The 25,901-nt window shown below is 50.5% G+C and overlaps 2 protein-coding genes across 2 annotated transcripts in view; both read right to left on the bottom strand.

Moving 5' to 3' along the window:
• ZNF532 (zinc finger protein 532) overlaps positions 1 to 20,999 on the bottom strand; it is a 115,124-nt gene extending 94,125 nt beyond the window's left edge. Inside the window, 1 exon segment of the mRNA XM_070452448.1 lies at positions 20,918 to 20,999. The gene's annotated coding sequence lies outside the window, so the exon portion shown is untranslated.
• LOC139030329 (atherin-like) lies at positions 17,691 to 25,660 on the bottom strand. The gene is made up of 5 exons (XM_070452417.1): positions 25,627 to 25,660; positions 20,982 to 21,652; positions 19,239 to 19,320; positions 19,045 to 19,154; positions 17,691 to 17,846 (listed from the first exon to the last, which is right to left on the bottom strand). Exons 1-3 carry the CDS (start codon positions 25,658 to 25,660, stop codon positions 19,249 to 19,251), a joined length of 777 nt encoding a protein of 258 aa, XP_070308518.1. The 3' UTR covers positions 17,691 to 17,846; positions 19,045 to 19,154; positions 19,239 to 19,248.
• Positions 25,661 to 25,901: the final 241 nt, after the last annotated feature.

The following is a 25,901-nucleotide window of genomic DNA, read 5'->3' on the forward strand; positions in this document are numbered from 1 at the left end:
GCCCCGTGACTGAACCTGCCGCAGACTGTACCCAAATTAAGCAACTCCCGTCAATCCACATGACCGATGTTTTCTTTCCCTTGCTTGAGAGTCAAAAATAGAACTGTGCTGACTTGCCATGAGTGCTAATAAGGTTCTCAAAGGGTGGGAATATCTACTTACTGAATATACAAAGCTTCCAAAAATACCTGCCCCTGTGTTTTTCTTTAGAAAGCAGAATGTAAATTCAAAAGGTAGGGCTGCTTCAGGTTAGCATTTCAAAATGATGGCTCTCTGGGGGGAAAAACCTGAAGCAGAAGTCAGGGCTGACCAGATACCAAGCGCTGGTTCAGAAGAGCCGGCTCAGGTCTGCCCAGACCACGGTATTGCAGGAGTAAGCCGCCTAACCGGCTGGCCAAACCCACTTATCAAAAGTCGGTCATCTGGTCTTCCTGAGGCCTGGCCTTCATTTCTCCTCCAGGAATGCCTCTGGGCACCAGGTCATCTCCCGAGCTGACCATCTCCGCAGCTATCTGGTGCAAAGTAAACAGGCGCTCAGGGCAAGTGCTTACCTGGACACCCCCAAAATTGAATGAAAGAAAACCTTCAGCTAAGAAGATTACACACCATGAGACTCTCCAACAGCACTCTCACAACCAAGAAATTTTTTAAACTCCAGAGGAAAAACCTGCTCTTTCCTTAGTTACTCCCAAGAAAAAAATGGGCAAGAATCCTAGTTGTTAAACCTGGAAAACAAGTCACTGATTTCAAGGCACAGGAGCAAGGTTTTAAACCAAAGGAATAAATCATCCCAAGTGAGGGGCATCTGCATGAAAATGTCTGGGGCAGAGTTATTCATAAATATAGCAAAACACTGGGAAGCCCAGAAATGTCCATCAGCAGGACGATGATCATGTCAATTGTGGTACCTCTTTTTTTTTTAATTGTGGTGAAATACACGTAATGTGAAGCCTGCCATCTCAGCCATTTTGAAATGTACAGTCCAATAGTGTTAAGTAGGGCTTTCTCTGGGGGTCCAGTGGTTAAGAATTCATCTCGCAATGCAGGAGACACAGGTTCAACACCTGGTATGGGAAGATCCCACACGTCACAGGGCTACCAAGTCCGCAAGCCACAGTCACGAAGCCCTTCCCTCACCACAGAGCCCGGACTCTGCAACAAAAGCCGACGAAACCAGAAGCCTGCGCTCTCCCCAGCTAGAGAAAGACCACGCGCAGGAATAAAGACCCAACGCAGCCATAAATAAATCAAACTTTCTTAAAAATAGTTTGAAGTATATTCACATTGTTGACAGCACACTCTTTTTAATGGAGGGGGAAATCGGGTCCTAAAACAATATATAAACTACATTAAAACTAAAAAGAAAAAAATAAGTATTGCATTTTACATGATATGTAAAACCAGCATACTGCATTTTATACATTTATACATAAACATGTAAAATTTATAGATAAAGAAAATTCACAGAAAGGCTTAGGAGTCACACTAAACATCTGACGCTTGAATCCAGAAAGGGCAGGGGATGGAAGGTAGGGACACAATGTTTCTCAAAGTTCATCCACCTAAGCACTTTCAAGATCACCTATCTACGGGGAAGTAGATGAAAGTTTAAATTTCCTATGAACTCAAGGGCAGTCAGCATCACCAACCTTGGCAATTCTGTCAAAGGTCCTTTTGCAAGAGCTCTATTTCCCACTGGATGTACCACATTCTTTTAACTCAAAGGCCCCTGGGCCAGCAGTTCACTAACATGTCAGTGAGCTTATAAAAATACTGAAAGGGTCTGGGCTAAATCTGTCACCCTTAATAAACTTCAGGAAAACTCATTACAGCCTCTCCTTGGAGTGAGTTATTCAAAGAGTTTCAATGATGAGAAAGCAAGGAGGGGGGGGGGAGTCTAAATTTCTTCGCTATTAGTTGGATATAAAATACTCGAGTCTGGTGGATTTCAGTATTTCAAAACTAAGAAATCACGTACACACCCATGTCTAAAAACAAAGGATCCCCGTTTAAGAGAAAAACTCACAGAAGGGGTTCGAAGCATTCATTTGGCATTTTATAAATGCCACACTTCTCAGTAACATCTCTATAATTCCAGCTTGAAGCAAAGTATAGATTTTCTACATCAGAGGTGATATTTCGACTACACACAGGAGAACCTCAAAGCACTTTTCCTTTGTCACCTGAATAATCCTTCTAGATTTTTGTACAAAAATCCTACATCCAGTACAGAAGTTTGTCCCTGAAATGCTCCCGTCAAACCAGCCGCTTTGCTTTCTGCTGTTTCGTATTCGTTTAACCAGAAACTTTTTCAAATACTAAACTTAAAACTATTGGCAAACATTTTTGAGACTCGCGGCCTCAGAAGACATGCAGGGGAGCTCGGGGAGCTGACAGCACCCCGCTCTTTTCCGGGAAGGTACAGTCCAGCCACTCGCACTGCAAGTCTTTCTTTCAGAATCTTCACTACCCAAGTTTCAAAGAATGGTCCAGGCGACCAGGTTCTGAGTCGCTGGTTCTCAACGGGGGTGATTTTGCTCCTCCTCCACGGCTACAGAAATTTAGCAATGTCCAGAGACATTTCTTGCTGGCACAACCTCAAGTGGGGTAAGGAGTGCTCCTGGCATCCAGCGGGGAAGGGAGTGAGCAGCCAGACGCTGAACATCCTATACTGCATGGGACGGCCCTCAGGCTCGCCAGGGCCGAGGCTGCGAAGCCCTGCCCTCCGTGAACCGGCTTTCCCCTTGCCACGTGTTCCCCTCCCTCCGGGACCGAGCCCTCCTGAGATCCCAATAAACCGGCTCGGGACTCCCCCGTGGTACCAGGCCCAAGGCCCGGTGCTGCAGTGCGCGGGCCTGGGTTCCATCCCTGGTCAGGGAAGCAGCTCCCACACGATGCAGTGAGGACTGGAGATCCGTGTGCCCCCACTAACACCTGGCACAGCCGAACAAACAAAAATAAAAAATCAAACCGTAAACTTGCTCCCTCAGGCGTCCCCCCCCAGCCCCTTCCCCCCCCCCACCACCTGAGGAAGCCTGCAGACCAAGGGCTGCCCACGGGCTTATCACAGCTGGTCCAGAATTCCAAAATGAGGCCACCACCTTGTCTCGCTGGACACCAAACTCACCTGAGGCATTTTTAGATTTAGGAAAAGTAGGGCTTTCATCTGTAAGACATGACTAAGAGCATCCCCCAAGGTGATCGTTCACAGCATGTCTACTGACGTTTAAAAGCAAACTCACTTAAAAGTTCTCTTTCTGGAGTAGAGAGAAAACAGAAAACACACACCAAGGAGAATGAAGGGTATCAAGCTGTCCAACACTAGGTTATAGAAGAGGAGGAGGATGCTCTCTGTATTTCTCATGAGGTCCTCCTGCATTTTTCACCAATTTCACCAAAGACAATCAAGAGATCAGAATAATGGTCATGCAGGAGAGCTCCTGTTACACAATTTTCCACCAAATAGGGGAAAGCAGGGATTCTGCAGTGTAGGGATTTGGGAAGTGCTGGATTAAACATATACACACATATCTTTCTTCTCCCAAGGCTTCTCTGAACTTTTAAGTGCTGATGTGAATTTCTGGCGTGAAACTTCATCACAGGGATCCAATGTCCAAGCTGGAAGCATTGCCCAAGCTTATTGGATGCTGGACGTTTTCAGACTGAGACGTCCCTGGGGCATTTTTAAACAAAGTTTAATCAAATTTTGCAGTCACAAGAGGTCAGTTATACTTCTGGGGCTTTCCTGGTGGATCAAATGATAGGTTCAATCCCTAGATTGGCATGATCCCCTGGAGGAGGGAATGGCAACCCACTGCAGTGTTCTTGCCTGGAGAATCCCATGCACAGCGAAGCCTGCTGGTTAGAGTCCATGGGGGTCGCACAGAGTTAGACATGACTGAGCGACTTGGCACGCATACACATGTCTTAATAATAAGCATCCTTCACTTAACTGCCTTCTTACAGAAAAGCAGCCCAGCAAGGTCTAGACAGCACAACAGAGGCAGAACAGAAACTTCCCATCCTCAACAACCTGAAACCAAGGCAGTGTGTAACCAAAGAAGGGACAGCTAAAGCTGAAACACCAACAGAGGGCAACGTAACCTACTGCCCAAGATTAGCAGGAAAAGAATTTAAAAAAACCTGCGAGTCATCTAAATCAAAACCAGCCAAGCCTAATCAGTATTACTGCTCCAGTGCTAAACTGTGTCTCAGCTTTCCCCAAATTAACGCTGGACAGCCGAACCAGACTGCATTTTGCCAAATGGACAGACATGCATGAGGGACCTGAAACATTTACACACTCCCATCACACACACGCACACACACACACCCCTACCTAGGAGCACCCTCAGACACACACACACTCACATCACACACACACACACCCCTACCTAGGAGCACCCTCAGACACACACACGCCCCTACCTAGGAGCACCCTCAGACACACACACACTCACATCACACACACACACCCCTACCTAGGAGCACCCTCAGACACACACACGCCCCTACCTAGGAGCACCTTCAGACATGCACACACGCACACACACACACACCCCTACCTAGGAGCGCCCTCAGACACACACACGCCCCTACCTAGGAGCACCCTCAGACACACACACACTCACATCACACACACACACCCCTACCTAGGAGCACCCTCAGACACACACACGCCCCTACCTAGGAGCACCTTCAGACATGCACACACGCACACACACACACACCCCTACCTAGGAGCGCCCTCAGACACACTCACACGCACACACACACACACACACACTAGGAGCGCCCTCAGACACACACACACACACACACTAGGAGCGCCCTCAGACACACTCACACACACACATACACACACACACACACTAGGAGCGCCCTCAGACACACTCACACACACACACACTAGGAGCGCCCTCAGACACGCACACACACACACACACACCCCTACCTAGGAGCATCCTCAGACACACTCACACTCACACACACCCCTTCCTAGGAGCACCCTCAGACACGCACCACACACACACTCACATCACACACACACACGCCCCTACCTAGGAGAACCCTCAGACACACTCACACACACACGCACACCCCTTCCTAGGAGCACCCTCAGAAACACACACACTCACATCACACACACACACGCCCCTACCTAGGAGCTCCCTCAGACACACACACACACACACACACACACACACTAGGAGCGCCCTCAGACACACTCACACGCGCACACACACACCCCTACCTAGGAGCGCCCTCAGACACACACGCACGCACACACACACACACACACACACTAGGAGCGCCCTCAGACACGCACACACACACACACCCCTACCTAGGAGTGCCCTCAGACACACTCACACTCACACACACACTAGGAGCGCCCTCAGACACACTCACACACACACACACACATACACACTAGGAGTGCCCTCAGACACACTCACACTCACACACACACTAGGAGCACCCTCAGACACACACTCACACACACACACACTAGGAGCGCCCTCAGACACGCATGCGTGCACACACACACACAAACACACTAGGAGTGCCCTCAGACACACTCACACACACACACACTAGGAGCGCCCTCAGACACACACACACACACACACAAAGAGCGCCCTCAGACACACACACACTCACTCACACACACACACACACACACACACTAGGAGCGCCCCCAGACACACTCACACACACACACACACACACTCACTCACACACACACACACACACACACACACACACACACACACACTAGGAGCGCCCTCAGACACACACACACTCACTCACACACACACACACACACACACACACTAGGAGCGCCCTCAGACACACACACACACACACACACACACACACACACACTAGGAGCGCCCCCAGACACACTCACACTCACACACACACACTAGGAGCGCCCTCAGACACACACACACACACTAGGAGCGCCCTCAGACACACACACACACACACACACACTAGGAGCGCCCTCAGACACACTCACACACATACACACACACACACTAGGAGCGCCCTCAGACACACTCACACTCACACTCACACACTCACACACACACACTAGGAGTGCCCTCAGACACACTCACACTCACACACACACACAAACACACACACACACACTAGGAGCGCCCTCAGACACACTCACACTCACGCACACTAGCAGCACCCTCAGACACACTCACACTCACACACACACACACACACACTAGGAGCGCCCTCAGACACGAACACGCGTGCGCACACACACACACACACACACACTAGGAGCGCCCTCAGACACACTCACACTCACACACACACACACACTAGGAGCGCCCTCAGACACACTCACACTCACACACACACACACACACACTAGGAGCGCCCTCAGACACGCACGCGTGCACACACACACACAAACACACTAGGAGCGCCCTCAGACACACTCACACACACACACACACTAGGAGCACCCTCAGACACACTCACACGCACACATCACACACACACACCCCTACCTAGAAGCACCCTCAGACACACACACACACACACACAGACACACACACACACACACACTAGGAGCACCCTCAGACACGCACACACACACACACAGACACACACACACACACACTAGGAGCACCCTCAGACACACTCACACGCACACATCACACACACACACCCCTACCTAGAAGCACCCTCAGACACACACACACACACACACAGACACACACACACACACACACTAGGAGCACCCTCAGACACGCACACACACACACACAGACACACACACACACACACTAGGAGCACCCTCAGACACGCACACACACACACACAGACACACACACACTAGGAGCACCCTCAGACACGCACTCACACACACACACACACTAGGAGCGCCCTCAGACACGCACACTCACATCACACACAAACACACACACACTAGGAGCGCCCTCAGACATACACACTCACATCACACACACACACACACACACTAGGAGCGCCCTCAGACACACACACTCACACACTCACACACACACACACACACACTAGCAGCGCCCTCAGACACGCAGCGACACACCCAGGCGAGACCCTGAAATTAGGCTTGGACAGCTCCTCCAGCCCTCCAGCCAGTCTTCTCACAGCAGGTGCTGGGTGTTTATGGAGCAAATTCTGATAACTAAACGTACTGTTTTTGTGATTTTTGAGTAAAGAGAAAACAAAGATTGACTCTCCACACTCAAGAGCTCACACACCTCGGCCGCTAAGCTGAAGAACGTGACGCTATAGCTGTCCGGCCCAGAAGACCAGGTATGAACACGGCTTCGCGTGGCTGTTCCCTCTCGGCGCAAGAAGTGCCTCAGGCCTGACGTGGGTGAAGGCACCGGCTTGTCAGGGTTGCTGTGAGTCCTAACGACTCGGAGATCCAGAGTGGCTCCAGAGAGACGCCCTTTCCCCAAAGTGGCCGACTCACCCGCCAGCTCTCTCCCTCCCAGCCCAGGTTGAGTCACTTCCTGCCTCAGAATCTGGCTCTGCCTGAAGATGCTTCCCGGTGTCCGCCGCATGGACGTCCTTCTCCAGCCAAGTCCTACGCCTTCTCATCGTCTCCTACCTTGGATCTTCTTTCCCTTTCTGCAAAACTTCATCCCTCTGTATTTTTCAGAATTTCACCCAAAGTTTATCTTTATTGGAACCTCTACTTCCACACGACGTTTCTTCATTTGCCTATTTCCTCCTGTTTCTACCTTTAGAAGTCAAGTGAGTGTATCAGACAATAATAGTGTCAAAAACTTAGGGACACAAATTCAGTTCACTTACAGGTAAGCTATTTTCTGAAGACAGTGAATCACGGCAAAGCTCATCCAAAGGGCTCTCCTACAAGCACAGAGATCGTACACGTCTCCCAATTCCTGCAGTCCTGTACTTTCCTACTTTCTGAAAAAATTATTTGGCTGCCCCGAGAGGTATGTGGGACTCGAGTTCTTCCCTGATGGGGACCAAACCTGCGCCCTCTGCATTGGAGGCGGATGCTTAACCCCGGACCCCGGGGAGTCCCTCATGTGTCTCACAGCCGGCGGCCTGTGTGCCGTGCTCCGCTGGGCCTGGCCGCTCACCGCACAGGGGGCTGGTCGTCTACGCTTTGCCTTCTGACGCTCTCTGCACATCTGCCCACCTAGTCTTTGACCCTGACTCTTGGCAGGCTCCAGGAGGACCTCTGACTCACCACCCCACTACATCCTGAACTCATCCCCAGCTCAGATCAACATCCGTGGTTCCAACCCTTTTCTCCAGCGTGGGCCCCACGGCCATGCCCGCCCCGAATGCCCAGTCCTGTCCCTGCTCCCCTCACGGTAACGTGAGGCCACAGCTGCCATACCAGGACACACACTCTCCCCACCCCAGACGGGGATTCAGCACAAAACCGTGAGCTGGCAGATTTAACCAAGAAGTAATAGATCGTATGCAACGTGCTGGATTCACGTATCGTAGCACTCTCAGACTCCAAATGTCCGGTAAGATCTAAAACTCAACTAGAGTTTGTATGCAATGAGAGGCTTTCTTGTAGAGAGATGAGGATGGCAAAGTATCTCATGTGACAGTGAAAGTTGCTCAGCTGTGTCTGACTCTGCGACCCCATGGACTATACAGTCCATGGAATTCTCCAGGACAGAACACTGGAGTGGGTAGCCTTTCCCTTCTCCAGCGGATCTTCCCGACCCAGGAATCAAACCAGGGTCTCCTGCATTGCAGGCGGTTTCTTTACCAACTGAGCTATCAGGGATGCCCAAGAATCTCATGTAACAGACACCATTTCATCCTTACAACTAATTTAATCCATTTCCAAATTTTAAAACACACCAGCTACAGTTCTGTGGTCCCAACAGCTCAAACACGGAATTCACCAAACTCCTTACTGGAACGCAATCTCTCCTCTGGCTCAGGCCTGGGAGTGAGCGTCCCCAAGACATCTGGCCCCAAGGCCTCCAGAGCGTGTGCCTTCGTTGCACTGGATGGGCAGCTGTGCTGGTTAGCCGCTCTCCATCACCACCCTGGGAGGCGGCTCGTTAGGGCTCCCACTCTAAGGAGAGTCACAAGCCACCCAACTCCCCGTCAGGCACGGAGGCAGAAACAGCAGCTGCTAACAGCTCTGAGTCCCCACCTCCTGTCAGATCCCAGGGCTCTGAACCAAACGTGGCATGGTTATTCCTGTCTGTGGCTGTTACTTAGTCACTCGGTCACGTCCAACTCTCTGCGACCCTGTGGACTGTAGTCCACCAGGCTCCTCTGTCCGTGGAATTTCCCAGGCAGGAATACTGCAGTGGGTTGCCACTTCCTGCTCCAGGGGATCTTCCCGACCCAGGGATGGAACCTGTACTGGGACAGGAGGCTTCTTTAGCACTGAGCCCCCAGGGAAGCCCTGCGGTTACTCTTGTATCTTGACTTAAGACCTGACGCCGTTCATCACAGTGACTCCAAACAGGGACCCCTGCCATGTATCTCCCGGAGCTCATCCTGACAGTAAAGCTCCCTCTGTAAAGCTCCCTCTGTCTCATCAGTCAAGGGGTCAAGGGAATGAAGCTTCAGTAATGCAGGCTGTGTGAGAACAAGAATACACTGGGTATCCAGGCAAATCCTGTGTACCCAGAAACCAGTGCTCATGCCAGGCTGGGCATCCACGACCCAACAATGAGGGCTGACCCCAAATGCCCTCACTGGCATCACATGCAAAGTGACGATGAGTTCCCGCAGTCGGGCAAGGCTTGGAGCATCAGATGACTCGGAAGCAGAGACGGCGGATCTGAAACCAAGGGGTGCACTACAGACCCCTGCGACTCAGCACAGTCCACGGGCCAGCAGACCAGCATCACCTGGGAGCTGGTCAGAAATGCAGGATCCTGGGCCCACACCAGCCCTCGGGAATCATTATCTGCATCTTAACAAGGTCCCCAGGGTGATCTGTATGCCACTAGTCCTACCTGCATGATAAGGGCACCCAGGAAGGGTCTGGGGGCAGGGTGGGGCACAGGACAGCAGCAGCAGGTGGGGAGAGGCAGGGGAGAAACGCAGAGCGAGCTGGGCCCTGCTCCAAGGCCGGGGTCCGTCTCCCACCCAGCGCTGCCCTCTTCGGCCAGTCTCCTAATGTCTGTAAGTCTCAGCGGGGATGTTAATTACACCTTTCGGGGGACAGTCAGTATAAAGCATCCAGCACACGGCAAACCTGCGGCGGGCTTCCTTCCTGTCCACCGTCAAACAGCAGTGTGGCATGGATGTCTAAATCCCGTAATCTGGAGATGAACTGGATGTCTGGGAGAGAAAGGGAGCCCAAACCAGGGAAGAGTGAGTTTCTCTAGCAAGGAGACCCTATTGTAGTTCTCACCCTATCTTCTTCAACCGAAAGGAATCAACATCAGTAAATATGAACACTGCGGGGCACCAAGGAAGTTGCACTGTTAAACTTATTTAGTTGTCCATCCGACAACCCAGACCAACTATCAGATAGAAACAGAATGAAAACCACATATATAGTTGCAAGTTTTCTATTTTTTTTTTTTGCACTTTTTTATTTATTTGCCACTCAGCATGCGGCATCCTAGCTCCCCCATGAGGGATCAAACCCGCACCCCCTGCAGTGGAAACCCTGAGTCTTAAACCACTCAACTGCCAGGAAAGTCCCTCTATCTTTACAAGAAAAGGACTGGGGCTGGGGGGGGTGATAGTGTGAAATAAGTTTTAGTAATAAGTTTTATTCAACCAAAACATTCTTTCAACATACAGTCTATATTAAAAAGCTATTAATGAGACATTTTACATTCCTCTTTGTTATCTAAGTTCTCAAAACCCTGTGTATATGTTATGCTTACAGCCCACCTCAATTAGGACTGGAGCTGGTTTAGTACTTAAGTCATGTCTGACTCTTGCGACCCCATGGACTGTAGCCTGCCAGCCTCCTCACTTCATGGGATTTTCCAGGCAAGAATACTGGAGAGGGTTGCCATTTCCTTCTCCAGGGGATCTTTCCAACCCAGGGACTGAAGCCAGGTCTCCTCCACGGCAGGCAGATACTGTACTAACTCAGCCACCAGGGAAGCCCCCACAACAGGACTGGTCACACTGCAAGCACTCAGAAGCCATAAGTGGTGGGGGCCAGCCAACGGGACGGGACCACTCCGGACAGCGAGGTCCCAGGAGCCCTGCTCCCCTCCACCTTCCATCGCCTCCAAGGTCCAGTGTGCAAGACACAACCGCCTGGTCACTGCCAAGCAAACATGGGCAGCAAAGGGCTGGGGAGACGGACGGAACAGAGGTCTGAGTCATCCGTCCACAGATTCACGACCAACTTTTGTTTGTTCTTAAACGCTGGTTGACGAAAATTACACCAACGGACAGACAACCCAGATGCTAGCCCCTTGCTGACTGGGCTGAATTTACGTGGGAACAAAGTTGAAGTGTTAAGACTGTAACTACAAAATTCGTTCAAGATTTTCCAGCTATAAATGTTACGTGAGGCCAAGTAAGAACAGGGACTCTTGCTGAGATGTCCCTCGCTCTTCATCAGATAGGGCAGTTGCAACTCAAAACCTATAGACCAGGCAGGAAACACTGTATGCCTTCAGGCCCCACACCTCAAAACAGAAATCACTACCGATAAAGGAAGAAAAAGACAGAACAGGAGAAACACCACCCAGACAGAAAAGAGATGTCAGGGATGAGGTCCTCCCCCTGAAACAGGAAGCTCAGGAATACTGGACAGCTAAGACTTTAGGGAGGACTCACGGAGCACCAGGCACTCTGCTAGGCACTTCATATGCATCTCATCTCCTAAACAACCCTCGAGGAAAGTATGGTTTCAAAGTTTAAGTTAACTTGCTGAGGGGGCTTTCCCAGGTGGCGCTAGTGGTAACAAACCCGTCTGCCAGTGCAAGAGATGTTAAGTGACACGGACTCCATCCCTGAGTCAGGAAGATCCCCTGGAAGAGGGCATGGCAACTCACTCCAGTATTCCTGCCTGGAGAATCCCATGGACAGAGGAGCCTGGTGGGCTACAGTCCGTGCAGTGGCAAACAGCTGGACACGACTGAAACGATTTAGCATACATGCAGGCATGATCAAGTTTCAAGCCAGAGACCTCAAACTACCTCCCCAACTCTTCTTGTGTCAGCAAAACTGAAGGACCAGCTTATCGATGGGTACCTGTGAGGGCTTCATATCAGTAAATCGGGCTTTCAGGTTCACATGATATAAGGACTATAAATAAAAAGTGGCTTCTATACCATCAAAACACAGACAATTAATTTTGGATTGCAGAAAGAAATAATGATGGCAACAGCCTTGGGCCAGGAGTCTGCAGGGCAGTGGGTTCTGGTTTTGGACGTGCTATTAACTACCTGCTGAACCTCACCTCCACCCCAGTTTGGGATCACTGCGGAAAATGAGGCTAACTATAAATGTTTAATGCATTTCCGGCTATGTAGTTGTTTATTTTTAACACAGAGCTGTGAATTTTCTAACCTGGAAGTTTTTTAAAAATTCTTACTGTTGAGATGCCTAGAAAGAATCTGTTCCTCACAGAAGAAAATGACCAAAATCACCACCTGTCACTAGACCGCATGAGCCAGCAGGAATGTGGTTCCCCGAAAGGCAAGGCTGCCTTGAGAAGATGCTCAGGAACCACACCACCTTGTCTTCACCTTTAGGTCTCTATGAATCCTTCAAGATGCTCAGAACCTCTAATTATGCATAGATGGAGTAATACCCGACTGACAGCAAACCTGCATCTGGGGGCCCTCATGACCACCGACTAGAGGACGCAGGGCAGGGAATACGCGGGACGGCTAAGAAGGCCACTCTGGGTGCGTCTAGAAACACTACTTATTTCAGTCTCCAGATTTAGATTAGGGAGAATTCGCTCTTCCCCTCATTCTCAAACAGGCGGAACTGAGAACTTCCTGTTTGTAGAGGAGCATTCAGATTCCTTAAATCGTGTTTATTTGTGAGGACAAAAGATTTTTCTCAACACCACTTTCAATTTATGCTGATTTTCTTATCCTTTTCGAAGAATAAATAAAACAAAAACACCTCCTCGTTCCTTCTCCCAATTTGTCCCTCACCCCAGTGCCCAGTAAAGGAAGCACTGAGGTCTTCCCAGCACACTATTTCTAGCAGCACGCGTCTCCAGTGCAGACACAGACTTCTCCCCGTGATGACCGAAGTCAGGAAAACCTGGCTAATGACAAAGGCCCTGAACTGTGCCTCCGACTTCTCACGACACCAGCTCCCCTTCCCTGTCTCCAACAGACCCTCCCAACCCCAAGCACCTTCCATGATTTCCCCTGGTCCCCCCTCAACAAGGCAGAAGGGCCCAGGGATGAGGAGCAGACTTCTAGTTCTGGCCGCACGCTGTTTCTGAGCAGGCGGACCTTGGCCAGGACCTTTGCCTGAGTTTCCTGACCTGCACTAAGGCAGGGTGGGGGGGGGTGACAGCGTTCAGCTCGCCTCGTTGTCTCAGTCTTAAATCTACGCACAGGCCACCACGACAGACGGTGCTATCTGCAGGTGTTAGGCTGCGGACATCACGGTCTGCCCCGCTGCCCTCCAACTTTCTGAAGCACGCGTCTCTAAGTTCTTCAGTCCCTACCTCCCCTTCGTTTATGTATTTTGCCTTTTACTGTATAAACCATTATCTTCTAGCAACCCAAACTGACACCTTCTCGTATCTTTCCTCTATCAGCTCTGTCCTGTGCTAACTGCTCCCAATCTAGACCCCCAGCTCACATGGATCCAGAAGGCAAGGGACACCCCATGGGCAACACACCCCGAACCTGAACTCATTCTACCAGCAGCTCCACCTCCACAGTCTTTCCTGCCTCCTGAATTCAGAATCTCAGAGCCAGAAGTAACCTCTGACAAGTAACTTCAGAGAGCATCCTCCCTGCCCCCCCCCAACACACACACGTGCGCGTGCACACACAGGCCCCTGACACGGTCACCACCTACCACTCCATCGCCATGGCAATGCCTTGGATGGAGCCCTCCTCCCCTCTACTGGACGGCTGCCGCGGGGCCCCCACTGGACCCCGAAGAGCCTCCATTCCACGCTCACGGGGTTGCCCTGGGTCCTCTGTCATGAACAGTCTTTTCTCTGGCCCTGCTGCCTCCACAAGGAAGCACACCCTGGAGTGGACGGTACAGAACGGCTTTCAGAAGCCTGGCCATTGCCCGCGCCCCCCCGCCCGCCCGCCCCCCAGCCCCACCTGCCACACCCCCAGGGCTTCCCACACGCGTCCACAGGCTCTCCTGCTCCCTCCAAGTCGCTGCCTCCCTGACACATTCTCACTGGCCTTCTCGGCTCAGAAGCCACCTCGTCCAGGGCTCCTCCCTGCAAACTTGGCACCGGGGGCCCATTCGCATTCCTATCATAGCATCCGTGGGCTACTTCCCACTAGCTTTTCCTCTCTGGATGCCTTTGCCCTCGATCTTCGCAGTGCCTAGCACAACGTCCAGGGCTTAGGAGACATACCACATCTGCTCTGTGGATGAAATAACCCCCAAATTAATGCTGATCCCCAAGTCTCAGGCTCCCTTCCCTTGTTCTTCATCACTAGGACCTCAGTCCACTTGTTCTTCCTGATCTCGAACACTATTTTATCTGCTAAAAAAAAAAAAAAATCTGCTTCCAAAATCTCCCTACTTTATAGCTTTGAGATTACTTACACGTTTTCACCCCTTTAAAAGACATAAAAGCTGAAAAATAACACCAATATTTTGATAGTCAAGAAATCAAATTTTAATTAACGGTAAGTTCTTGACACAGCTAAGATTTCGTACCCCTGTCCAAAATTTCAACTCTGTTACTCGCTGGTGCTTTATGGAACCTGAAGACAATGTAAAAATTAAACTGCCAAACGGTTCTGACGAGATCAGGAATAACTGCCGAGGGAAATAAAGGCTATTTTACCACTTGGAGTTTCTTGTTTCCACTTTTGGCTAATTCCGATTCGTTCTGGGTTATAAAGCCTGTCATCCCGTTAGCGAGTGGTCTATTATCATGAACATCTCTCATGTGTCTTCGGATAGCATTTGCTACGAAAAGTGTACTTGAGAAGTCTTAACTGCAGCTGACAATGCCAGATCTTTTTGTGAGCTGCGACCAGCTGAATTTACTTTCATCCTAACTTTGAATTCTTACCTACTTACCACGACCCAGCCACCCCACTCCTCAGTCTGTACCAGACAGACATAAAAACTGACGTTCAGACAAAAACCCATATGCAAAGTTTTGTAGCCACTTTATTCTGGGAACAGAATTTAAAAAAACAAACAAACTGGAAACAACCCTCATGTCTTTCAATGGAAGAACAGAGAAACAAACCATGGTACATCCATACAGAGGTCTACACAACTCGGCAATAAAAGGAGAGCCAAGTATGGATACACAAAACAATGCGGACTGCCCTTCAAATGCACTTCGTAAGTACAGGAAGCCATTTGCAATGGCCTTCTGGAAAAGACCAAATATAAGGTCAGAACAAATCGTTGGCTGCTGGGGTGGGGGTGGGGGAGGTGGAAATGGAGAGGAGAGTCTGACCACAAAGGGTCAGCAGGTGGGAAGGTTTCAGGAGATTCAACGAGTCCCTGTAGGCAATGGTGGGGCAAACACGGTGCTACGCACTTGTCAAAACCCCTAAGGCTGCACACCACGGAGTAACCTTTACCATATGTAAAGAAAAGGCTAATCACTTAACCATGACATACTTAGAGATCATACACCAAACACAGGCAGACCTCCTCTGACTGCACTTTGCTTTATTGCCCTTCACAGATACCAGGTTTTTAAAAAAACTGAAGTTTTGTGGTAACTGTGCATTATCAGATGATAGCTAACCTCTTCTTCAGCAATAAAGTATTTTTGATATAGTGCTTCGAGAATGCTATTGCACACTTAATAGACTACAGTGGAAACATAACTTTTATGTATACTGAAAAACCAAAAAAAAGTTCTGGCGACTTGCTTCATTGCCATGATCCCTTTATTGCAGTGGTCTGGAACCCATACCCACAACATCCCTTGGGGTAACGCCTGTATAATTAACACAAAGGTATGGATTTCCTTGAGGCTCCCCTGGTAGCTGAGTGGTAAGGCACTTGCCTGCCAGCACAGGAGATGCGGGTTCGATCCCTGGGTCAGGAAGGTCCCGGAGAGAGGGAATGGCAGCCCGCTCCAGCATTCTTGCCTGGGAAGCCCCATGGACGGACAAGGCTGGCAGGTCTATGGGGCCGCAGATTTCCTTCCCCTTTACCAGATGTGTGTGCTACTGTGTCGCTACTGCAGTGCACTGAGGAGGAAGAGCTGTTAAGGGAATGGGGGGAATCAACCCCAAATCGTCCCCAGATCTTCCTGCAGCCCCTGCGCTGGCAACCTCGGCTCCAGCTGTGAACAGCTAAATGGAGTCCCACCAAGAATACGGGAAAGGTCACTCAAAAGCAACAGGAGACTGCGGTACCCCACCACGGAGCCCGGGAACACATTTCAAGGGGAGAAACCAGGGGGGAGGCCGGGGTCTCCCCGAACAAATCTTCCAGTTCTAACTCATCCCCTGGAAGGTATCTGCAAACACTTCCATCCACATGTCAGCCGTAGCCTTCCTCCTTCCTTTAAAAAGGAGCCAAGGCGGGAGGGAGTAGGGGAATCTCCTTGCGAGAAGAGAGAGCAAAAACGCACAACGAGGGAGAACACGAGTTCTCTGAGAGCAGGAGGCCGAGAGTTCTAGAAACCCCGGACCCCACATTCTTCACGGTGGAAAAAGTGACTCCAAGCAGGCCGACGACAAGAACAAGCCAAGGGTCACCACCCAGTGACGCTTTCTTTCCAGTGGACCTGCCCCACCCAGCCAGAGGCGCACATTCCTCCCTGGAGGGGCCGCCCGGGGCCCTGGGAGACTCCCGCAGGCAACCCCGCTGGGCGGGCCAGGGCCCAGGTGTGCGGCCGGCGTGGCGATGGGGAGGGGTGCTTCCCTGCTCCCGGCCTGGCTCCTTCTGGGAAAGGGGACGCTCTGGCTTCTCCTCGCTCACATTCCTGAGCCCAGGAAACTCCAGTTCCCCTCCAGGGAGTCCTGGGCCTGTGACAGGCTCAGAGCCCGGCCCGATATCGCCACCTGAGACAAACCCGGCCAAGATGAGCTCCTGCTTGCAACCCTGGAGAACCAGCTCTCCGACCCGCGAGGGCCCTCCGCAGCTGGGAAGACAGGCCTTCGCACAAAACGCAGGCTGTTTTCCAGGAGCCTTTGCAGGGGCCGGGGGTTGGGGGGGGGGGGGGGTAACAAAGCTAAAAACCACAGAGAGTAAACCAGAATATTCTGGGACATGCCACGCCTTAGAAAAGGGCTTTTTAAAACATCCTTTTCAAGGATCCGATGCAGCAGGGGGTCAGTTGTCAGAGTTAAATAAAAATCACTGACTTTCTAAAGACAAGAGTGAAGAACTCAATTATTAAAAAAACAGCTTATTGTATTAAGCTAATTAAGGTCTATCATATTAGCCATCTGAGTTTTAACTGGCACCCGAAAAGCAGGAACAGCGTATCATGCAACGTGGACTGGGATCTGCTTTGCAAGCAGATTTCGGCCACATTCAGACACAGAACCTCTGGCAGGCAAAAATGTAGAACTGAAAACCAATTTTCAGACAGCGATTTGTAAAGAATTTTATTCCATCGCATAAGCTATTTACTGGTCTATCAGTCCGAGATTACATTTATCTCTATTAAATACCACAGCTAGTACTCTGAGCTAACCATGTCCTGTTGTTTCTCGTCTCATCACACGCTGGATGCTCTGAAATCATGAGAAAAAAAAAATTCAACAATAAAACCCTCGCATACTTGACACCCTTCACTGCAGAGACTCTGCCCACCAACCACCAGCACAAAACCTCTAAGATCCTCAGCATTTCTGAAAAGATTACTCTGCTGAACGCAAAAAGGAACAAAATACCCTCTACAAAGGAGGGGAGACAGTTGTCTTCCACTGTGCCTTCCATGGGCTCCCCTTGACTGTACTTTGACCAAACCAGAAGCCAGAACGCCTCTATCCGTAGCTGAGATCATCTTGGATTGGATTCTGGTACTGCTGGCTTCCTGTCTGGGGAAGTTGCAGTCCTTTTCACAAGGAACCCCAAGGCAAAATGCTTCATGTTCCCCTGTAAGCTCTCACCGCCTTTGTTCCTTACTTTGCCACCACGCATTACTGCCTGCTTCACTCTCCTCCTCAAAAGCCTCTTGGTTTTGGAGGATGCATAAAAATACCAGCTGAAATCAAACTGTCATCTTGTAAGGCACTGGACATTGTCTGCCATCCACTGCGGTAAAGCTTTGAGTTAACAAGCATCTTTGCACAGAGGAAGCCAGACTACCCAGTCTCCTCCTGGCACCACGTTAAGTATTCCACATCAAAATGTATGCCACAAATAATCCGATGGCAAACTCTCCATTCACAGCCCCCCAGATCAATGAAAGCCACTGCACCACTCCACTCGGAGTGAAAAGCCTTTCAGGTTCACACACAGAGCGAGGTAGAGAGAAGGGTGATGAATGAACAAAAAGCAAATCTACCTTCAGACTCCTCAAATCCCTAAAAGGTGACCAGGACGCCTGGATTTCTGGCAAACTCCTTCCCTTTTTCTGTGATCATCGGGGAGAAAAAGCTACACATGTACTGCTTCAGTCTTATGTAAAACAGTGCATTCTCCACAAGGCCCTGACGCCTACCATTCTCTCCAACTCGCTTCTTTTCAGGCCTGCCTCTTCTAAAAGACCAGCCACAAGCGATTTCATGAAGTCATTCTGATTTCGCCCTGATAGCAACACCCTCATAAAAGTCCCTCTAATCCCATTAAACTTGGCTAACAGTTATGAGTATTTCTTCTCCACTCTCCGCCCAGTATTATCTCCAGGGCCCCAGACCACCGTCAGTCTGTGTCTGAACGGAGCTTCAAATAAATACTTAAATTCATGCTCAGAATATCGTATCTCACCTTGTGAACCTTGACCTTTTGGAAAGACTTTGGACCAGTGTTCAGTTACTGTCACACGGTTGCATTCTCTGCAAATATGAAAGGGTTAAAGGCAGCCCCAGTCAACAGGCCTACAAGGAAAAAAAAGACAGCATGTATGCCTTGCAGCATCACTGGAATGCATTTATGCTCATTTCCTAGAACAATAGTGTTACCTTTTGGCCTTCATAACAGCCAGACGTATCCCCAACACCCTTTAGTAGCTTCTAAAACAAAAAGCACAAAACGGAACATACCCTGCAAGAGAAGAAAAGCATGCAAAGTAGCATTCTCCAGCAACAAACAAACTACCATTACAAACCCATCAGTTCGTTTGGGTTTGGTTTTGTTAAAAACGCAGAGCAAGAGAGAGAGAGAGACAAAACTGCAGAAACCCAGTGTCCCCACCCTACCAAGGCACATTTTTTGTCTTTAGGAAGGGCCATAAATCTCAGCTCCTTGTCCATCCCTTAAGCAAAAGAAAAAGGCAGGAAAAGCCCAAGTCATCTCAAGCTGGCAAACCTGCACATTTTCCCCCATCTTCTCTACAGAGAATCTTCTAGGGCTCCGTTAGTCACGTACCCGTGCTGTGTGCTGTCTAAGTGTGCGTTCACATAGTGTGTTGGGACGGTCCCTTCCTGCCAGCGCCTCGGCTTTTGGCTGCCATGAAGGGAGGAAGCTGCTATCCCACGGTAGTAGCTCGGGGACTGCATTGTGTTCAGGAGCTGATCTGCCTCAAACCAGTTTCAGCCGGTTCTGGTCACCCTACATAAAAAAGCTATGGCAACCCTCGCTGAGTTGCCAACAAGTCCCTGAAAATCAGCAGCAGAGGGGGGCATCTCGCTGGGGCTGGCTGCCCCCCTTCGGGTCCTGGGGAGGAGGGGAGGGTCCTCGTGTGTCCCCCCCGCCGTCCCCATCACCCCACACGAGCGCACAGCCTTGGAGAGGCGCACCTCTCCAGCACCCCAGAGCCCCTCGGACCCACCCCTCGCCTCCGCCCCGAGCCCACGGCGGAGCCCTGCGGCCCGCGCCTGGCTCCTTCCCGCACTTACCTCCCACAACCTGGCTCAGACCTTTGTGTACGTGTGGTGTCAAGTGTGTGCGCTCTGGCTTGGTGGCTGACCACGAGCCCCCCAAGAAAGAGCCACCTACGTGTGTGCCTGCTCCCCCTGCCCGCGCTGGCGGCGGGAGCCGGCCTGGGCCCCCTGGCAGGGTGCTGCTGGCTGGTTGACCAGGCTCCTCTCCGCCTGTCCCCCCAGCCCCCTCCTCCCGGCCCTCTCTCCTCGCCCTCCCTGTCACCACCAGCACCACCAGCGGGGCCCCCCCAGTCTCCTCCTCCTCCTCCTCCGACCTTCTCTCCTTTCAAGCACCTGGGGTGGGGGGGAGCCCAAACCCCTTCACCTCGGGCCAAAAAAAAAAAAAACAACAAAAAGCCTAGGGATGTCTGGGTGGGGGGTGCGGGGGGCAGACCCGGGACCGAGGGGGCACAGAGGCCTTTTTAAAAATGCGCTGCGCACCACGGGCGCTGGAGCGGGGAGGAGGCGGCGCTCACGTGGCCCCCCTCTCGGAACCGGCGGGGCCTAGCCAAACCCGCGGGGCCTCGGGTGCCCCCCTACCCCCCACCCCCCCAAGGAGGCCGGCAGGGCGCGAAGGCCGGCTGTCCCCGAGGCCGGCCGTGGGACAGGCCGCGGCGATCAGGCCCAGGGACCAGAGCCACACGCGCCGGCCGGCGATCGCCAAGGCCCCGGGCACGAGGGGCCGGCGCCCCAGCCTCGCCCCCTGGGGGAAGCCGCCCGCCCGCCCGCGCGCGCCCCGCTTCCTCCGCGGCCCTGCGCGCCCCGCGGCGCACACCCACCCCCGGCCCGGGGTCGGCCCTCGCAGCGGTCAAGCCCGGGCGTCTGGGCCGCAGCTCGGATGACCTTTGTTCCGCGCGGCGCCGCCGCCGGCTGTTGCTGCTGCTGCTGCTTCCATACCACGGGCGTGTCGTCGCATCCCCGCCGCCGCGGCCGGGCTGTGCGTGAGCGGCGGGGCGGCCTCGCCCGCCGGTGCCGCCGCCGATGCTGCCGGTGCCGCCGCCCCGCCGCCGCCGCCGCCGCCGCCGCCGCGGCCTCGCCGTGCGCCCGGCCCGGGCCCCGCGCGCCTCCCCGGGCGCCGCGCTCTAGGCCGCGCGGCGGCGGCGGCGGCGGCGGCGGTGGCGGCGGCGGGGCGGCCACGCCGGGGCCTACGACGGGGGTGCGGGCCCCGGGCGGCGGGGCGGCGGCGGAGGCTCGGCCCGAGCGGAGAGCGAACAAAAGGGAGCGCGGGCGAGGGGGAGGGGGCGGCCGGTGGGGGGGGGCAGGGAGGCTCGGGGAGAAGGAGGCGACACGCGAAGCCCCGCAGCCCGCGGGCGCCCGGCCGGTGCCGGCTCGGCGCAGGGAAGCCGAGCCCCGCCGACCCGCCCGTCTGCGGCCGCCGCTCCTTCGCCCGGGGCCGAGGGCAGGCAGGGCCGGTGGTCGTGGTGCTGGAGGTGCGGGGCTGCAGGCAGGGCCGCGGCTGCCAGCAACGACATCGCAGCCTCTCGCCCGGTCCTCTCCACGGCCCCAAGCCGCAACTTACTCGAGTGGAAGGAAGCAAGGCCTCGCCAAAGATGGTTGCAAAAAGATCTTGAAGCCAAGGCGCTGGTGTTTTGTGATCCTCGCAATGGTGGCAAAGAAGTCAGAAGAGAGCACGCTATCTTCAGATGCATTACATCTGAAATTCTCCCTGGAGGTGGAAGAAGGGGGCTCTCTCCTAGGTAGTTAGTGGTTTGGAGCCCTTTTCGCCTTAAACTGAGCCACAAAAGGATGGAAGACACCCCCTGGGGTGGGGAGAAAGCCCTGGTGTAAAAGACACACGTTTTGCTTTTCAGAGAAAAAGCCACTGGGGCCAGATTGAAACATGGCATGTTCGGTTCATGTAGTCTTTTTTTTTTTTTTAATGGGGGAATGATATTGAGTAAACAAGATGTAATAGCTGGGTCTTTAAATTCAAGAAGGGAGATCTGTACAAATGTAACAAGCACATAGTGTACCTACAGCAGGTGGTCACAGCCTCCAGAACGCAAAAAGATACATACATAAACCCCACGTAAAGACCACAGAGGTGTATAATCCTTAACACGTCCGAGATGGAGACAATATATTACCACCAGATCAGGTATGCTGTTTATCCAGCCCTGGGTTCTGGTTCTTACATGGTTCACAGACACGCACTGAGTTGAAAGGTTTTTTGGTCGTTTTTTTTTTAAGGCGAGGAAGCACCAAATCAAGTGCACTGTGCTTACCCTGGAAATAGGACAAAATGGAAGGATCTGAAAACAATGGCACCATAACCTCTTAAACAGACTCACTCCTGTTTAATCGCATTCTGAAGAGACTAGTAGTGCTCCAGGAGCCGTGCAGACTCGCAGCACAGGAAGCTTTTCTGCGCTTTATTTTAAATATCGGTTAGTATTTGCAGAGTGTGCTACAAGTTTTCTTTGTTTCCTAAACCTCGCTGTGTCTCTCTGCATTAACTGCCATCGAGGAAGCCATTGTTCTCTGTTATGCAGGCACTGTCTGATGTAAACTGGAAGGGGCATTTTTGCTATTTAAGACTTTTCATGTAAATGAACCAAATGATTGTCTCACTGACGAGTTGTTGGTCTTTAACTGCCAACTGCAAGTCATCTGGAGTTGCACACAGACTGGGATACATATTTACACATGTTTAGAAAGACCTGTGTAATCTGCGAATTCTGCAAACCACTGGATCACATTTATCAATGTTACAAGACGACGAAATTGAAACTCATCTTCTTTTAGCCTGAAAACAGTGCCAGTACCCTGTGGGTTGAGTTTCAACTTTACTTGGGCTTGATTTCATTTGAATGGAGGCCTTTTTTTCTACTCTCAAAGGTGGGCCTTTATTAATATGCATGTGAAAACATGACATGCATTGAAATGGATACAAGGCCTTGCTTATAAAATCTTTATACACTGCACAAATTACAATGTATGGAATTTCATAACGTCCCTACCTGCTGTAGTAAATCCTAGCTTTCTTAAATTTAGAATCTTTGTACTTAAAATACTTTCTTGCCCCTCCCCCAATTCCCTCTGTCTAAGAGTTGAAAGCACGGTATAAAGTGTTTGAATGGTTTCAAGAACTGTACTCCCCAAACTCAAATCTGGATTGCTTATGGATGGTAAAGAGCCTTCTTTTGCACAACAGCCTCACATGGCTTCATAATGTCAAATACTTTTTGAACAGAGCTTTATTACAAAGCCCAGCATTTTGGTCAAGCCTCGGCTGGAGGAAATTTGTTTGAAAGCACAATTCATCATTTGCACTAGCGGCAACAGTTAACACTGCATCTTTTAAAAAATCCTAAACCAACCAAAAGTAAAAGATAATTTCTTGTAAATTATCTTTGTTCTATTTTTACAAAGAGAATTTCAGAGAAATCCCTTCTCCAGGTAGACCATTAGTGAAAAGCAAAGCACCTATTCATCTTAATTCTATGAAATCACTGAATTTCACAACAGAAAAAACAAATTTTAGGGTAAGTTTTAAAAAATAAAATAAAAACACTACCTCTCTTCCAAAAAACCAATACAAAGGTTCATTCTATTATTGTGCTATCTTGGACACCACTCTGCTTTGGGCAACAATAGTAGTAAAGAATAAAATAATCTATTATTTGACTGCTGTAGATAAGAAAGGGCAAAACAAAGAAATCATACTATTCTTCTGCCAAATAGAAACTAAAGGAATTCCAAATCCTTTGGGATTTTGTTGGTGCTGTTTTTATTGCTAACTCGTAATGTCTTCGTTTTTCCTCCAATCAGTGAATTGCAAAATCACAGCTTTTTCTTTTTTTAAAGCCTTTTGTGGTTTGAAGAGGCATTGCAGGCACGTATAGATAGTCAATCTACATACATCGTACTTTCCCTCTGAATTCTATGAATTCTATACCCTTTGTTGGGCAGGGCACACAAAAGGTGTGTTCCCTGTGGGAGAGAAGAAGGAAAACAAAAAGAAAAGCCTTTTCTTTATCTCACCATCAAAAGGCCTGACAAGCCACACCTTAAACTGACAGTCCCCTAACTAGAGCTACACATTTTTTAGCTCAAATCTAAGCTAGGCCTCAGTGTTTATAGAGTTTCATATGTTAAATCTGTTGGCTTGTTTTCAAAGGAATTATTACACTATTTAACATGAGCATTATAATTCTAAGATCTGTAGCTGATCCACCTCAAGGGTTGAACAAAATAGATAGAACCAGAATTTTTTTTTTAATTTCCAAAAACATACCCTTGAAAGAAATCATAACCAGATTTAAATTATTATCAACCTGCCAGAAATAGACTGAACGGAGGTCTAAGAGAGGATTCCTCTTATTATCTGTTAGTGATTCCATAAACAGATCCCCTTTCCCTGAACCTCGTTTGGAAATACCTGCAAAGCCTTCACTAGGAGACCTGAAAGGGATGGGACTGTCTCGTATGAAAAAATAAAGTGAGATGCATTAGAAAAATTTTAAGTTGATCTTAACAAAAATCTATTCCAAGAGGGCAGTGCCAAACCAGAAGTGCTAGGGCTCCATCCACAATGCTGGGGAGAGAGGAGGTGAGGCTGTGCAGCGAGGAAATTACTTGATTGGCTCCGGCTTAACGTATAGTTGGCTGTTTGTGATTGGTCATCCTTATCGGTTTTGGTTTCGTAACCTTGAAGTATTTCTGGGCTTAGATTTTGATTTATTTACCTAAGTGGCCAGGGCATTGGTGCCACCTCAGTTTAATGGACTCGTCACTTAATGAATTTAATGATGCAAAGTTGGGCATTATTTTAGAGGCCCATGACCTCATAATTCCTGGCCCCTGGATGGATTCACAAATCTTTATCTCCTGCTGTCTCTTTAGGCCTAAAAAAATCAGCCTTGCCCAAGGAAAGAGAGGGATAATAAGGTCGAGGAAAGGGTTGTTGTATGAACTCTAGACAATCAAAAAAGCGCAAGAGATTGTGGGTTTGAGATACCAGCCAAGAGTCATCTTCAGAAACTATGGGCCAATGGACAAGACCTGTTGAGAACCCCATAAGGTTTCCTAACCCTTTGCAACTTTTACACTATGTCTGGGCTTCTGAAAGGAACTGGTGTTTGGGCTTGTTTTCTACGAAGTCCAAGAGGAGGGGGGAGAAGGAGGAGAACTAGAAAGCATCTGAGGCAAGGAAAGGCAATCAGACTTAATCCTTTTGGGAGGAGAAGCTAACGTGGGGGTCATTTCCACCCGAGAAGGGATCCCATTGGTCCCTATACAAATCCTCATCTTTGCATCCAGCACCCCCACCAGCTAGCCCAATGCCTTGTACATCCCATACTTGAAATTAACTAGTTACTTGTGAACTAAGGATGGATAATAAACCCACAAGTACCTAGAAATAAGCATGTCCCAAGCTACACATAAGATCTTTTGCCACTGTAGTGGATACTGTAGTGCTTTGCCTAAAACCATCTTCAGAGTATAAACCTCCATCCCCTAGCTACTGAGATCGTTGACATCTGACCACTCCCAATGGAGTCCCAGGCCTTGGCTACCATCTTGTGCCAGGTCCTGTGAACTGTCTCACCCAAGATCACACTCCTCCCCCCGGAGCAGCCATCTGGCTGATGTAGTGATAACAAAGGCTTGCCTTAATTTGGGCCATTTCTAAAGGGCCATCCTAGCCCCAGAACGCCCTGTAAAATGGCTCAGGCCTCAGTGTCCAGAGCTTTATGGATCAGCTCCTTCTGCCTAATCCAGCCTTCCTCACTCCCTCACAAGTGGATCTCCAGAGATTAT

The sequence above is a fragment of the Odocoileus virginianus genome, chromosome 22 (assembly GCF_023699985.2).
Source record: "Odocoileus virginianus isolate 20LAN1187 ecotype Illinois chromosome 22, Ovbor_1.2, whole genome shotgun sequence".
Taxonomy (NCBI): Eukaryota; Metazoa; Chordata; class Mammalia; order Artiodactyla; family Cervidae; genus Odocoileus; species Odocoileus virginianus.

What these genes read in the sequence shown, in the direction of transcription:
- LOC139030329 (XM_070452417.1), bottom strand. Translation starts at nt 25,660, where the DNA reads ATGGTAGCCAAGGCCTGGGACTCCATTGGGAGTG. An exon ending in CTGGGACTCCATTGGGAGTG is followed by an intron (nt 21,653 to 25,626) that starts GTCAGATGTCAA and finishes CACTCGAGTAAG; the next exon opens with TTGCGGCTTGGGGCCGTGGA. An exon ending in CGGCGCCGCGCGGAACAAAG is followed by an intron (nt 19,321 to 20,981) that starts GTCATCCGAGCT and finishes CTTCTCTTGCAG; the next exon opens with GGTATGTTCCGTTTTGTGCT.